Here is a 17075-nt window from a genome sequence, read left to right on the forward strand (position 1 = left end):
TATCAATAGACGATAAATATGGTGTCGCACGTGGATGTTTTTTCAACGTTATTTTCTGCAGTTTTAGGCCAAAATGCAGATAAAGATGCCCTTCCAAGTGTGCTTCAATCTTTGTCGGAGCTAAAGATACTGCAAACATCGGTATGTTCAATAATTCATACAAATTATGGGCATTACGACGTGCTATTCTAGCTAGGCTCCGGTGTTAGGCCCAAAACTTCTTATTGATTCTAAATCAGACGGGGAGAAAGAGAGGGGAAGTGGCCACTAACAATTTAAATTACATAGCTATAGAGTAGGCTAGGTCTAAGGTACAGTACTATGTAGGAGGGAAGATGTTCTACACAAAACTACCTTAATTACTACACATACAGAAAAAAAAACTCTAAATCGATAATCCATTTGTTGCTATTTTATATTATTATTTAATAACATTTTTTTAAATTAAAATTTTCCAGGACCATGATTAGTAAGGTTCACTAGGCCTAGTAGTAGTAGGCCTAGTATACTATAGAATAATTAGTTTTATAAAAATAAAATAGACATTGACCGCACCGTCAGAATTTAATTAAAAAGTTGTACTATTGATAATTAATAAATTGTTTTTTTTAACCTAATTATTATATGCCTAATATGAAAATATTTTTGTAACCAACAGACGAAAAGCATTGAAGATTGGATTGGAAGAATTAACAATGCTTTGAATTCTAGAAAAACAAGGTAATTTAAAGACTTACTTAAAGTAACAGTAGAGCCTAACAAATTTTTCCCTTAAATTCTGATAGTGTTAAAAAAACTACTAAATATGTAATTATACATGATTTCTACCTCTTTCAAAACATTTTACAATTGCATTGATGATATGCAGAACATTTTTTATATTTAATGAACTAATTGTTGGATTTTTTTCAGACTTGAAGCATTATGTTTACTGGGTTTGATTGTTGATCAGTGTTCCAGTGAAGTGTTCAACCAGCATTGTATCTCATGGCTTCGGCTTTTACTTCAAATATTCCAGGTACATCAAGATCATGATTCCTAACTTATTAGGATATAATTTTCCAAATTTTAAGACTTGTCAAAATAATATCTTTACCTTAGTTTTGCTGATCAATCAGAATTGTCAATGCTTCTCTTTTCAATCGCTTTCTGCGTAAAGCTCTGTCTACACTATCAATTTAGTCAAGACAAAAAAGTGTGATATGACCAATTATGGTAGTGATATGATGTCATCGTGTCCATATATGGGCACATCACACTTTTTTTGTTACATAAAGTTTGATAGTGTAGACAGAGCTTTACACACTTTCATTATATCATGTTTTGTTGTAGTCTCATAATACTGTGAAAACACTTGAGGTAGCCTGCTCTACAACAAGTAAGATCCTAAAACAAGTGACTGTGTTCCCTGAGTTGTCGAGACAAGTAGCCACAGAACTCATACCTTCAATTGTGTTGTGTTTAATCAAAGATTCTGATGAGGTAGGCTTAAGCTCTGTCTACACTATCAAACTTTATGTTATGTGCCAATATATGGACATGATGATGTCATATCACTACCATATGTGGGCACATCACATTTTTTGTCAAACTAGTTTGATAGTGTAGACAGACCTTTACAGATTCCATTCACTGATTATTATAATCCACCTAGTTAAACCTTGTTCACACTTGAAAAAATGTTAAATTCAAACATGGACACTTTAACCATTGTTCACACTTGGATTACTAGTGTCGTTTGTTTTTCTCTGGTTTTACCAAGATGGCAACATTGACTTAATAACATGGTTTAACTGGGCAGGCAGTGGTAAAATTAACCATTGGGCTTGGTGGTTAATTCAACCCTAAAGGAATTGTAGCTAGTGTTCGGATTGGACATCTTTGGGTTTTAACTGGTTATTCAGTTTAGTTCAGTGTGATCAAGGATTTAATTTTCTTTTAAAATATTTTGGAAGAATCGTATCTCTAAATATGTAAATTCTTAATTTATTTTTGTAGTGGTTAGTCTCTGCTTTGCAGTTGCTATCATCTTGTATGCGTTACTTTCCTGGTCCATGTGGTCCAATCAAATCCAAACTGGAGGACAAAGTCTTACATTCATTGAGAAGCTTAGATACTGATATTGCAAAGGTAGAGTTCTAAAGCCCTATACTCTATCAAACTAGTTTGACAAAAAAAGTGTGTTGTGCCCAAATTAGGTAGTGATATGACATCATTATGTCCATATATGGGCACATCACATTGTTTTGACAATGTAGACAGAGCTTTACATTGCTCAAGGTTGTTTAAAGCTTTGCATGATTAAGTAATAAGAAAGAACAAATGTATTTAGTCTTTCATATTACATTTATTAATAATGCTACTGTATTCTTCTCTAGTTGTTTGTGTAGTCCCAGCATTATATATTTTGGTTATATAGCACACAAAAGTCATTGTCTAAATACACAGATTAGATTTATGGAAGATGCAAATGATAGTGGCGCACACTCCCCCTTTGATATTTATTTGCAGACTATGAATAACATATTTAAGCACTCTCTCATTGAAAAAAATCCCCAATCTGCCCCTGAAAAAAGTAATTTATCAAATTAATATTTCTGTCAAATGTCAACAATTCTGCAATGCATTGTTCTAAATGTGATCTTTTAAAATTGTTTTTTGATTTAAGGGATATTGTAATTATCATAATGTGGTCTTGTTTTTATAAAGGCTGCTTCTGAGTGTTATCCTTTGCTAGCAACAATTGGAGGAGGTGGCAATGCAGGTATTAAGCATACAGAAGCATGGACTCACTACTTTGACCGCTTACTTGTCACTGCTCATCAGATTCTAGGGAGTTTGTTTGATGGACTGGAAACAGGTGAGAACAAGTAGCCTAGAGAGTATAAAGGTCATTCCTTAGTATAAGCCCCACCACTCAGTATAAGCTCCGCCCCTCAGTATAAGCCCCGCCCTCAGAATATGCCCCACCCCTCAGAATAAGCTTATTGTCACTGCTCTCATCAGATTCTAGGGAGTTTGTTTGATGGATTTTTAAACAGATGAGAACAAGTAGCCTAAAGAGTATAAAGGTGATTCCTTAGTATAAGCTCATCCCTCAAAATAAGCTCCGCCCCTCAGAATAAGCCCCACTCCCTAATATTTATCATTAAACTTTCAATATTATTTTTTAAAGAAAACTTCTGTCTTCCAACTGCCGTCAGTATCAATATGCCAGATGTCCCTGACGTTGAGCCATCAAGAACACTGCACCTTACGCAACACTTTGATGTTATGTGTGCATGTGTCTGTAACATGCTTCAGTAAGTTTATAGGGGTCAATTTTTGTCAAAGTTCAAATCAGATTTCCAGTCACTTTATTTTGGCATCATCATGTCTACTATCAAACTGCTATATTGGAAAATTTTTAACCAATTATGTAAAATCATTTTTTACAAAGTTGAATTAGCACTTATCCAAATCAAAGTAATTAATGCAAATCTCATGCAAATCTCATTATGCAAATCTTAAATGCAAATCTTAAATGCAAATCTCAGTATGCAAATCTTAAATGCAAATCTCAGTATGCAAATCTTAAATGCAAATCTTAAATGCAAATCTTGTCTTTTCTAGGGGACCATTTTCAGTTGTTGCTAGAGTGCCTCTCACTGAAGTTGTCCGTTTATGCTGTAGATGTTTCACAGTTCAACCGTACATGCTTGTGAGTAATAGTATTTTGAACTTCTTTGCTTTACTTTTTGAAAGACAATATCATAAGAATCAGTGACAATTGCACTATAGCTGTCATAACACTTTTTTCCATTTTAAAATATATATATATTAGTGAAACTAAACTTGTGTAAAACATGTTTGTTATTTTTTAAAGGCTGGTAAAAAATCTACTGAGCACTGTATACTTTTAGCAAATCTTTACATTCTCCAGAGGGCAGCATTGGATATCTTATCGTCACTGATTTCAAGGTAACAAAGTAAAACTTTAATATGATTTTATTGCATTTCAGTATTGTACTACTTTTTTAAAATGTTGGTTTTACAGATATTGTATTGTGATGAATTAAATTCTAGTTTTCATCTGTTGTTTTTACTTGTCAAACTTTGTTTTCAGTTGTCATGGTAACCTTATACCGGAGGGACGCACAATCAATCAATTGCTTGTTCAGTCTTTACAGTCAACAAATTCAGAAACAAGTAAAATTTCTCAGAAACCATACAGGTAGTTAAAACTATATAAAGAAGAAATTGTAAAAATAATTATTTCACAATTATATCATTTTTAAATGTATTTAAACATGGATAGAATTTATCACTTTAGTTGTAAAGGTTTCTATGTTATTTAGTGTTTTGCGTACAAAAATTTATACTGTTCTTGAGAAGTGGATAACAACGGTAGGCGCAGCAGCTGGGATAAGTAGCAATGCAGACAAGCTAATAGACTACATTGTGCAGGATTGTAGCCAATCACAAGCCAGCTTGTATGGGTCGTCGGTCAAAGTTCAAGGGTTCAATAGTCAACAGAAAATCAACTTATTTTCAAATAGTGGTGTCTGTGCTGCTGCTCTAAAAGGTAGAATATTTACATTTTAAAAATGTATTTAATGTAGTAAAAGTATTAGTTTTATAATTCAAAATGGCTGCCAAGTTTTTAAAATGAATGTTTTAGAATTATGTTTTTGTTATTTATTTTATTTCAGTTTTGAGAATTATGTTATTGTCATGCCAATTAAGTCCTGCTCAACACAAGGTAATTTTTTATTTGTAATCGATCGTTCAAAGTTAAAAAATAGTGGTATTGGGAGAGTTTCCAGTTCATAGAGTCCAGTATGGGAGAGTTGTCTGTATATTACCCATTGAAAGTGTTCTCCTAATAGTGGTAGCCCAAAGGACTCCTACTGTATTTTTATTTTAAAATATGCATCATGTTTTTTTCGGGTTTTTTCACAGCTTATCCATGAGTTCACGGTTAGCAAGCTCCTACAAGTTCACCAGCATATTGGAGAACCTCCGGTACCGTACAGTTCACAAGATTGCCGCAAGAACCTGTACCATGTACTGCTGGCTCAAGTTTTAGCCCCGCATCCAAGATGGCCACCATCGCTTCATTGTGCTGTGCAATTGTTTCGTTTTGGCAGACAAGACCCTAGCTCACTTGTAAGTTGCTGATTTTCCATCAATCGGATTAAAATTTGTTTAATTTTATGTTGAAAGTTCACAAAATCATGATTTTTATTTGTATTTTTTTAGGTTTCAAGTTTTTGTATAGAAGCCTCTATCACATGTGCAGCCTTGATGCATCCTAGAGTACATAGTCTTCAATCCAGTCTTCCTGTGGTTGAACTTCAAGATGGTACTAGTCTACAATCCAGACTCTCCATGCCTCAAAATGTGCAGGAAAATTTAGTACTGGGAACCTCAAATGTTGATTTACAAGCGAAACATATAGAAAATGAGTCTGTAGAGGGCAGTAGTGAGAGTATGCAAATGAACCACATGAACGGTGGTGACGGGTATAAAAGGGTTAGAACTGAAGAAATATCTGAAACAGACAAAAAGCGAACAAAGGTTGAAGGTCAGATAGTAGTAGAACAAGAAGAAGTTATTAGAATAGACACTGAAGAAAAAGAGAAGAATTGTATAAAAGAAGTTAATGCTGATGATACTGAAATTGAATTGGAATGGATGTCAAGGAGAGGAAGTAAAGAAATTAGTAATACTGAAGAAAAAAGTTTACAAAGTTCTGAAAATATGTTTACAGAACCAGTATCAAAAGTACAGAAAGAAATTGGTGACCAGATTGAGACGCAACAACAGAAGAGTGAAGATGTAAAAGAAATTGAAACTGGTGAGGATGAGGATAATGATGAAGAGGAGATGTTTACAAGTTTTGTGGACATACCAGCTTGAAAGGAGCATTAGTGGTGACAATGTGTACACACCAGTTGATGTCACAATTTGGGATGTGACACATTTGTAACACTCCATATAAGGAGATGTTTACAAGTTTGTAGACATACCAGCATGAAAGGAGCATTAGTGGTGACAAGGTGTAAAATGCACCAGTTGATATCACAATTTGGAATGTGACACATTTGTAACACTCCATATAAGGAGATGTTTACAAGTTTTGTTTACATACCAGCATAAAAGGAGCATTATTGATAAGATGTATGCACTAGTTGATGTCACAATTTGGGATGTGACAAATTTGTAACACTCCATATAAGGAGATGTTTACAAGTTTGTAGACATACAGCATGAAAGGAGCATTAGTGGTGACAATGTGTACACACCAGTTGATGTCACAATTTGGGATGTGACAAATTTGTAACATGCCATATAAGGAGATGTTTACAAGTTTGTAGACATACCAGCATGAAAGGAGCATTAGTGGTGACAATGTGTACACACCAGTTGATGTCACAATTTGGGATGTGACAAATTTGTAACACGCCATATAAGGAGATGTTTACAAGTTTGTAGACATACCAGCATGAAAGGAGCATTAGTGGTGACAAAATGTACGCACCAGTTAATGTCACAATTTAAATGAAAGTAGCATTAGTGGTGACATGATGTATACACCCATTGGTGACAAATTTTAAAATAAGTTTTGTTGACAAAAAAAAAAAAAGTGCACCAATGGATGTCACAACTTTGACAAATAATACATAAGAATATTTTGTTTATGATTGACATAAATTATGAGGTACCAGTATACTGTATAGATCAGTACATGTGATTCATTCTAAGTTTTTGTTTTACAATAATGATGTATTCAATTTCTCTACAGTATTTCCTCTATATTAGATAGTACATCTTGTTTTATGCTCAAAACAATAAAAACCTATACTGTATATGTGTATTCGTAGTTTTAGATAGAACAACAACAATGTTTTTTTTTTATTGCAGAGGTGTATCGCCTTCCACACTAACCCTCTCGACCCCCAATCACCCTCTCCATCCCCACGCACAGTTTTCAAACCGACGGACACTTTTAAACCTTACACTTGCACTCACTCCCACACTCAATAAGCAACTAAATACAGTCGATTCCCCCAAAATCTACTCTATTTGAGTCAAACATTCGCCGTCGAATTGTTGAAGAAGTATGAATTGTGTACTTTTTAGTCGCGTGGACGCGACTCTATGTCGGTCGGTCGGTCTGTCGGTCTGTCTGTCGGTCCGGTATCACTATGCGTTTTATCGCTTTCTGACCTTATCTTGATATCAGTTTAATCTAGCTAAGTCAATTTTTCACAGTATATTCCTGATGGCCAGGAAGCATTTATTTCGCAAAAACAAAACCATTCTACAAATTATATACTCATAATTGATTGATGTGAAATGCAAATTAAGACCTCATGTAAAAAATCGTTATGGTAACCATCAATCGACAAGTTAGGCCTACTTTATGCCTACCTTTCACATTGTTTACTTTATTGTTAAGGTGGCAGATTGTTCGAACAGTTGCTTGTCATTGGTCAACTCACTTGCGTTGCATCTACGTCCTTGCGTTGCGTCTCTAGTAGTGGGAACATAGCTTTAGTGCTGATTGACTTTATTAGAAATTGTCATCAAAACAATAACAGAGAAAAATCAGGATAAAACTTGTAATATAGCTTGTTTCCAACGGGGTCCTAAAACATTTAAAATATGAAAATTGATAAAAAGAAAAAAAGCAATCTAGTTTTTGAGCTTTGATATTTTGTCCCATACACAAAATACTGAAACCCATATCGAGAATCCGTTTTATCTCCCTAGTTGTACCGAAAATAATCTGCTCAGTTGTACAAATATGCATAGAAAGATTATTAACTATAAGCAAGTAGTTACACTTTTCTGTGTTTCTAACTAGTACTTCTTTAATACGGTTTAGATTAAATAAAAAAAATTGCACTATCATCAGCATATTAGATTAAATCACGGTCAATATAGGATGGTATATCATTTATATAGCATGGACGGTATTAATTTATTATCAAATTTATTACTATTTCAAACCTATATGAAAACTTTCATTCAGCAAACATGGCTACGCCATTAACATTTACCTGCCTTTAAAAGCTGTTAGCATTTGCCACATGTTTTTTGACAGTTTGTAGAATATTCGGGTAAGTCGCACAATTGTTTTTGTGCAATGCTTGTGCAGTGGGAATCACTCGATATGTCAACACAGCATTTGCCACATGTTTTTTGACAGTTTGTAGAATATTCGGGTAAGTCGCACAATTGTTTTTGTGCAATGCTTGTGCAGTAGGAATCACTCGATTTGTCAACACAATTTTTGCCTAAGACAACAAGAAGTATTGTTATTGGTTGGTATTGTTTTTTATTTAAAGATGTATTGTCCCCAAAACATGAAACATCGGTATTTCAAGAGGTCTATTGTAAAATCAGTCACGGTGGCCATGTAATGAACAATGTGAATTTATTCTGTGTCTGTGATGTTTATACTGTATATATAATTTGGATAACCATAAGCGAATTCAATCACATATCCTTAAAGGTGGTAATCCACAAGACATCTAGAGATATTTATATAAAGAAAATGTACCTGCTTCTGCGGTCATTTGTTTTTCCTGCAATGAATAAATATAAATTATTATAGTTTACAAAATAAGCCAATTGGATCCTGAGAGCAAACAAAAATAAATAATCATTGTATTTCTCCACGCTTTGATTTAAACATATTCACAATAATTTAAATTACTCACTTTTATTTTATTGTAATTTATTAGCCGGCAGAAAGACAGAATAGTTTAATAGCGTTGTATTTCAAGATTACCGAGACACGACTGGTTAAGTTACAGTAAAATAGAAAGGTGAAATCACACTTTTAGAGTGTGCGACATACAGACAGAATGGTTTAATTTATTTGTATTGCAGAATTACCCCAAAACGACTGGTAAGAGTCTAATTTAGACATTACAGTAAAGTAGAAAAGGTGAAATAAAACTTTAGAGAGTTTGCGACCAACAAATAGTTTATTTCCGTTGTATTGCCGTTTTACCAAAAACATTCAAAATTTCCAATAATAATATTTTGTATAGAAAATGTTGAGAAATAAAAGTACTGAATAGGCTAGGTAATCTATCTAAAAAAAACAGCTTAAAATGAAACAAATTGCAAACAGAGATTTTTTGTTTAATTGTCACATATGATGAGGAGATCAAAATTTGAGCATCACACCTCTGTCACTCATCCCAATGATATGCAAATTAGCTTAAATATGCAAAATAGGTTGAATCTACAGGGTTACCATATCTCAAAAACTACTAGTTAGAGAGAGTTGATTTTTCTCTGATTTATTCAGAATGTATATATTAATATTTGCTCTAATGAAACATTTTATGAAAACATGACCGGAAGTACAACATTTGACCCTCGACCCCATTTCTTAATGTTTGCATACATACCGTAATGCGACTAAAATGTCTGTACAGAATTTCTAGCCTTATAGGTTTTTGATATACGGGAACCCCTATATATTGTACTAATAATTTGCATACCTTCGAGGTGAGTGATACAGGTGGGATTTTGAGATTAACAATCCAATGTTGGCTATTAGAAACCTGTATTCCAGTCATTTGAGGGCAGAACAAAGTCTCTACAGACATTTTAATTTCATTATATATGCAATATTGAGAAATGGGTTCGAGGGTCAAATTCTGTTCTTCCGGTTATTTTTTTGTAAAATGTTTCATTAGAGCAAATACAAATAGGCCTATATAAATTATGAATAAATCAGTGAAAACATCAACTCTCTTTGACTAGTAGTTTTTGAGATATGGTAACCCTGTAGATTCACCCTAATTTGAATATTTAAGCTAATTTGCATATCATCGGGATGAGTTACAGAGGTGTGATGCTCAAATTTTGATTTCCCCATCATTATGTGACCATTAAAAAAAATATATCTGTTTGCAATTAGTTTCACTTAAAATGATAGATTGCCTAGCCTAGAATGGAAGTTTTAAAAAAAAGAAAAGAAAACTTACCGGGAGGATGACGCTAAGAGCGAGCATTCCGATGAGTACGACGTAGAGGAGTTTGGCCATTGTTGATTCGAGAAAGTGCCGAGTTTCTTCTTAAGACAGTGAAGCTTGATACTTGGATACTTGCTCAATGTTTCAGATATTGTGACCAAAGTAGAAAGAGATGCTCTATATATAAGGGTGCTGTATGATATGCTTCAGGTGATCCGGCCAATCATTTCGATAACAAATTTGTTAATTTGCAATCGATGATTCGGTACCGGGTACGTCATAAATTCTTATCGATCAATTTTACCAAATGTGCTGGTTTACACTTGTTATTTATTTTAGGGATGAATATATCATTATTGCCAATACCTTGTTATCTGTTTATGTAAGTGTCAAGATGGTATTACAATATTACATATTATATAATTACAAAGATTGTTGATTGTAGATCAATGATTTATTTGTTTATTTACAATCACACACATAGGCCTACACAGTGATCATCGAGAGCCAATAACTTATGTTGAGAAGCACGGAGTTAAGAATTCTGGATTCAATAGGCCTATTTAAATTTAATCTCGTTTAATATGATTTTAATGAGTATTGTTTTACCAAAAAAAAAGAGAGGTTTCCATAGTTGCAATACCTGGTCTAATTTTGTAATTTTTTTTTCCATTTTTGTCTATAGACACTTTTTTTTTTATTATAGATGACGTATATGCCTACAAATTTGACTGGATTTTTTGTCCATGCTATAATACTAAAAGGTGTTTTTTTCGTTATTTTTACTAGAACCCATTATATTTCAATTTTCAGTTTGATGAAAATGATGTCGCTTTCTAGTGAGAACGATGTAAATTTTATAAGTTAGTCATTTCATTTTTTTTGTAAATACCTCTCTATTTACAACATTTGTGTACAATAGGGATTTTACTGTGTAATTTGAACTATCCCCCACTTATAAGGAAATAAAACAAAATCATGTAGCAAAATAAAATCCCAAAAATTATTAAACTTAGGGGAAATTATAGATCGATAATTCATTAAAATGTATGATCAATATAATTTTTTGCCGGTACCTGGCCTTTAAAATTTAATAAATGAAGCATATGCACGAAGTAGGCCTTTAATTATTGAAATTTTATTAATTAATGATAAACATGAGGTAAATACATTTTTAATGCTTTCGCTTGCGTGGATTTGGCCTTGTAAATAAAATACAAAATAATTATTTAACAGATGCTAGCTAGTTATTAAATTAATATAGCATATATATAAATACAAATCATAAAAATACAGACACATAAAAAAAAATAAATTAATAAAAATAAAAGATGTTACTGAATATCATTATAAATGTTTTCCGCACCTGGCCTTAAAAATTCAATGAATGAAGCATATGCACGAATTAGGCCTATAATTATTGAGAATTCATCCATTAATAATAAACAAGATGTAAATACATTTTTATTTAACAGACGCTAGATAGTTATTAAATGAATATAGCACATATATAAATACAAATTATAATAATACAAACACATAAAAAAAAGACGTCACTGAATATCATTAGAACTTTTTGCCGCACCTGGCCATTTTATTTCAAGTTGTATTGCTAATGTAATTTGCTAAAAGTTGGAATAGAGATAATTGACATATATTTTTGTAAAGTAAACTTGGCAAGATAATCTATCTCGTCATGTCGACATGTATTTATTAGGAAGTGAACTTGGCAAGATAAACTATCTCGTCATGTCGACATATATTTTTTGTAAAGTCAACTTGGCAAGATAATCTATCTCGTCATGTCGACATGTATTTATTAGGAAGTCAACTTGGCAAGATAATCTATCTCGTCATGTCGACATGTATTTATTAGGAAGTCAACTTGGCAAGATAATCTATCTCGTCATGTCGACATGTATTTATTAGGAAGTGAACATGGCAAGATAAACTATCTCGTCATGTCGACATGTATTTATTAGGAAGTCAACTTGGCAAGATAATCTATCTCGTCATGTCGACATGTATTTATTAGGAAGTCAACTTGGCAAGATAATCTATCTCGTCATGTCGACATGTATTTATTAGGAAGTCAACTTGGCAAGATAATCTATCTCGTCATGTCGACATGTATTTATTAGGAAGTCAACTTGACAAGATAAACTATTTCGTCATGTCGACATGTATTTATTAGGAAGTCAACTTGGCAAAATAATCTGTCTCGTCATGTCGACATGTATTTATTAGGAAGTCAACTTGGCAATATAATCTATCTCGCCATGTCGACATGTATTATTAGGAAGTGAACTTGGCAAGATAACCTATCTCGTCATGTCGACATGTATTTATTAGGGAGTCAACTTGGCAAGATAAACTATCTCGTCATGTCGACATGTATTTATTAGGAAGTGAACTTGGCAAGATAATCTATCTCGTCATGTCGACATGTATTTATTAGGAAGTCAACTTGGCAAGATAAACTATCTCGTCATGTCGACATGTATTTATTAGGAAGTGAACTTGGCAAGATAATCTATCTCGTCATGTCGACATGTATTTATTAGGAAGTGAACTTGGCAAGATAATCTATCTCGTCATGTCGACATGTATTTATTAGGAAGTCAACTTGGCAAGATAATCTATCTCGTCATGTCGACATGTATTTATTAGGAAGTGAACTTGGCAAGATAAACTATCTCGTCATGTCGACATGTATTTATTAGGAAGTCAACTTGGCAAGATAAACTATCTCGTCATGTCGACATGTATTTATTACGAAGTGAACTTGGCAAGATAATCTATCTCGTCATGTCGACATGTATTTATTAGGAAGTGAACTTGGCAAGATTATCTATCTCGTCATGTCGACATGTATTTATTAGGAAGTTCAACCTTCCCCTGCCCCCTTTTACACAATAAGGCAACGAAATACTTTCTTTCCTATGAACAGTGCCTAGGACATTTATATATGAAATACAGTCGATTCCTCCTCTCTCTATTTAAATGTATTCGCGTCTGTCGAATTTTTGAAGAAGTATAAATTGTATACTTTTTATTGTTAATTCGACGTCGTTTTTTGGTTCGGATATGTAATTGATAACGCACATGCCGAAGGTAGTAAAACCAATATAAATGCTTTCTATTACTGCGTGTACTACAGTAATTATGTTTTCAAAGTTCAAACCGAAGATGTTTTATGTGGCTCAGGGTTTTAACATTTTGCAAAAATATAGAGTAGGAAAAATACACGATAAACTATATTATATAATACCTTAGCACAAGCATTTATTTTGCAAAAACAAACCACTCTACACATTACATTCTCATATATGATTTATATGAAATGCAAATTAAGACCTTTCATGTAAACAAACTAAATTGTTAAGGCAACCATCAAAGGACAAGTTAAGCCTGTTTTCCTGTCGACGTTATTCGATGCTATCTTTGACAATAATTGGTAATTTTCTCAGGAAAAGGTACTCGCTATCGTTATCATTTCAACTTGATCGTTTTCAAACGATCAACGACGATAGCGTCGAATAACGTCGACACGAAAACAGGCTTTACCTGCTGTCACATTATTCGAAACAATTTATTGTATTGTTAAGGTAACATTGTATAATAAATAGATAAATAAGTTGTAATATTGTAGGCTACATCATCTGTAAAAGTATTTCATAGCAAACAATTTATTTTGTGAGGGTCTACGATCCAGCTTTGCCTGGATGGACCACCCTCGTTAAATATTGTTTAAATAAATAAAGCTTGGTTCCCACTAGAACGTAACGCAAAGACGTAAGAGCAACGCAAGTAATTCGACCAATGACACGCGATGGATTTTTCGAACAGTCGCTTGTCATTGGTCAGTTCCCTTTCGTTGCGCTTACGTCCTAGTGGGAACCAAACCAAAGATGTATTGTCCCCCAAAAACATGAAAAATGAAGATTAATTAAATCAGACTGTGAATATGTTATTTTGTAGTGTTAATAAAGTTAATCACTTCCGTAAAAAAAACCGAAAAAAAAGATAATGTTTTCACTTATAAAATGACAAAATAAATGGTTAAATTTAACCAAAAACCCATTGGCTGGCAGCCAATTTGACCATTTTTTGCTTTAAATTTATACGTCACCCACTTCCAAATATACAGTACTTTGGTGAGAGGAAATACCCCTCCTTAACGACATCCTTATATTAAGCGGACACTATGAAAAGAATCGGGGACAGACACAACGATCAAGAGGTTCTTCTCAATTAATTTGAAGAATGTGGTTGATAATTAATATAAGCATATTTAACTCGCATAGATTTGTCTTTACTTTCGTAATAAAGAGTTTCTAATAGACGTACTAAGAAGCGCTAAATAAAGCGATCGAAAGCGATAATCTAGGAAATTAGTTTAGAACAGTTGGACTACTTTCCGAAATTTACCAGGAATATCCCACCTTGATACTTTCTTGTGATTGCTATTGTTTCTACTTTTTGTTTTAAATAATACATGGAATAGAACTAGAAACCAACAACTAGGCCTATGTTTAGATTTAAAAACAAATTAGCTGTTTATAATCAAAGTTTTAACGCAGGTGCATGCTACGGGGACCTCGATGTGCCTGGTTTCGTATTGTCCACTTGCGATCTCCTTTATTACCATTATGGTCCGGTTTACAGGAAGGCAGTTGAAATCTGATCCGTAATTTCGGCATGATTGGCAGTGACATTTGGCATACGTGATGTCTTGTGGTTGTCTGTAAAGAGATAAATGTGTGCATTATTTTGTCTGTATATAATAGTTGGTAAATGAACGCGCTTTGTTGTAAGTTATGCGCCGTCAGTAGATAGTCGCGCGAGGCGGAAGCTTATTTGTATTATCGATACATTAAAAATGTTCCGTATCGAAAGTGTATCATTATAACAAAAATGTTTACATTATCACCCTGTTTGAATATGCGGCATGCATCTAGCACAACGGTTAACGTGTAAGTTGGAGGGCAAGCGCTTTTTTTAAACCACTTCGGAAGAGTGAAATTGAACTCTTCTTTTGTACTTAGGCCCAATTACTTGGTGCCCGTTCATTTATTTACCTGGTTTCCACCCACTTATTATTATTATTATTATTATTACACTTGTTCTTTTAGAGATAACTTAGCAGCCCGTAACCAACCTTCATCCGGGTAAATATAAGTGCGTAACTATTAAAACGGCTATTTAGACTGTATATGATTTTACGCGCTAGCGAACACAGGATGTCCGTCGTTCTCCTCCAACCGTCCTGTTTCTTAGTATAGATACATCTGAGAATCGGCTGGTACAGTAAATAACTAAGTCTGAACGAGCCTTTAGACGCGCATAGGTTGATTTTAAATTGCTGTATAAAAGTATAGCCTACCTGGTTGCATCTGAATCCACCACGTTTCTCCAAGGGCACGGTGAGGTACGCGGATTCACGTAGTCCGTTCGTCTGGGGACGGGGCAGAGGGTGGTCGCAAATTCGTATAGTTGGTCTCGTGGGACAAGACTATATGTCCCGTTAGTGGTGAACGTAATGTTATTCTGTGGTACTGGTGTACTGTTGTCGGTCGTCGTACCACTGGTGGTACAAGGTACAGTCGTAGCGAACGCTGCTGCTTCGGAAGTCGCAGACAAGCAAAGTAATAGTAAACAGGAAAACATCGTGTTTGTCATCTGTATTTTTAGTAAATAAAGTGTTAGTATTACCAGATAATGTTGATTATACAGTTAATATTTGTCATTGTATTTTAGGCCTACAGAATCCTTACCATTTACTTATTATTTTTGTAAATAAATATTGTTTATGATGAAATGACTTATAATTCACCTAATTTAAATTATTTGAAGAACCTTAAAAACACCAGCGACCATTTTCATAGCTGGGAGTTTGATTTTGACCCCACCCAACTCATAACTTGAAATTCACACTAGGCCTCTGTTAGGATATTACACATTCGCAAATTTGTTTTAAAGTTTTATTTTTTTTTAAATTGATCTTACGAAATTGTTTTTGAATAATTCAATCATCACAATCAATCAATTAATCAATATATCACAATTTAATTGCATTTTTAAAAGAACTTGTACGTATCTATAGGCCTATAAGTATAATGCAAATACACATTAATACCCGACTAAATCACCTTTTAAAATAAAATGGCTTTACAGAGTTTATTTTAGAAAATATTCGTGAAGAGTTTAATAATTACCTGGTATTAATTGTGGAGAAAGATAAAGTAGAGATGAGCATAGGGTAGACAGTGCAGTGATTAGGAGATACACAAAGAAGATAAAACACAAAGAAAAGCTAAAACGAACAATACTGTATATAGATTATACTTACATTGTGCTTTATCGTTATACGATATAGAGATCTGTCAACGATCAGATTTGTAGGTGGTAACGGCTTGGTGTGTAAAACTTAAATAATGTTGTATAAATGAAATTATTATTAATGTTGGCATGTTTTATATGGTTCGATTTCATCCTAATCGAATCATCTTATTTTGCGGTTGAAGAAGCTTTCATTAGTATGATCAGATACCTATTCTGAGATCAACATGAAAGTACTTGGCGAAAGAAGATTTATTTATGGGATAGTAATATTGAGGATAGTAGGATATCGCATGGAAAAGGGAATTCCCCTTGGGAATACGCGGTTTCCGTCGTAAAAACGTGTGAAAGGAACGGCTTTTAAGGGAAAGGTACCGGAATACTGCAGCAATCGTTAAAGTTTTATGATAAATACTGTATACCGTAATAATTTAATTTCATATTCTTAAAGATGTATTTTCCCCTGAAAAAATAATTCTTACAATTATTTTTAATATGCCATTTTAATATCACCTAATAGTTATCGACTTTGACCAAAAATTTAATAAAAAAGAAATGTTTTAGGCCTACCTAAAAAACTGTAGGCCTAATTTAAAGCAAAAAATAGTCAAATTGGCTGCCAGCCAATGCGTTTTTGGTTGAATTTAGCTATTTATTTTGTCATTTTATAAGTAAAAACATAATTTGTTTCCGTTTTTTTCCTACTGAAGTGATTGACTATTAAAACTACAAAATAATCTATTCAAAGTC

At 33.4% G+C, this 17075-nt stretch overlaps 2 protein-coding genes and 1 long non-coding RNA gene across 4 annotated transcripts; 1 reads left to right on the top strand and 2 right to left on the bottom strand.

The window, feature by feature from the left end:
* Positions 1-12: 12 nt before the first annotated feature.
* Positions 13-7037, top strand: LOC144841947 (proline-, glutamic acid- and leucine-rich protein 1-like). 2 transcript variants are annotated; one of them, XR_013612061.1, is made up of 15 exons: positions 13-141; positions 659-720; positions 913-1018; positions 1333-1482; positions 1999-2130; positions 2710-2860; positions 3176-3302; positions 3613-3700; positions 3866-3960; positions 4106-4213; positions 4338-4564; positions 4692-4741; positions 4942-5148; positions 5242-6041; positions 6161-7037. XR_013612061.1 is itself a non-coding variant. In XM_078698248.1 (14 exons), the coding sequence occupies exons 1-14, from the start codon at positions 19-21 to the stop codon at positions 5899-5901; spliced, it is 2286 nt and encodes a 761-aa protein (XP_078554374.1). In that variant the 5' UTR covers positions 13-18; the 3' UTR covers positions 5902-7037. The 2 variants fall into 2 exon arrangements, 1 of the variants encoding a protein (XP_078554374.1); XM_078698248.1 differs by having other exon boundaries at positions 5242-7037.
* Positions 7038-7253: 216 nt separating this feature from the next.
* On the bottom strand, positions 7254-10195 carry LOC144842849 (uncharacterized). Its single transcript, XM_078699403.1, has 4 exons — positions 9996-10195; positions 8552-8576; positions 8049-8285; positions 7254-7634 (listed from the first exon to the last, which is right to left on the bottom strand). Exons 1-3 carry the CDS (start codon positions 10053-10055, stop codon positions 8065-8067), a joined length of 306 nt encoding a protein of 101 aa, XP_078555529.1. The 5' UTR covers positions 10056-10195; the 3' UTR covers positions 7254-7634; positions 8049-8064.
* Positions 10196-13251: 3056 nt separating this feature from the next.
* Positions 13252-16513, bottom strand: LOC144842573 (uncharacterized). The gene is made up of 3 exons (XR_013612132.1): positions 16336-16513; positions 15370-15665; positions 13252-14728 (listed from the first exon to the last, which is right to left on the bottom strand). It is a non-coding gene; the product is annotated as an uncharacterized LOC144842573 (long non-coding RNA).
* Positions 16514-17075: the final 562 nt, after the last annotated feature.

This window comes from Antedon bifida, chromosome 5 (assembly GCF_963402885.1).
Source record: "Antedon bifida chromosome 5, ecAntBifi1.1, whole genome shotgun sequence".
Taxonomy (NCBI): Eukaryota; Metazoa; Echinodermata; class Crinoidea; order Comatulida; family Antedonidae; genus Antedon; species Antedon bifida.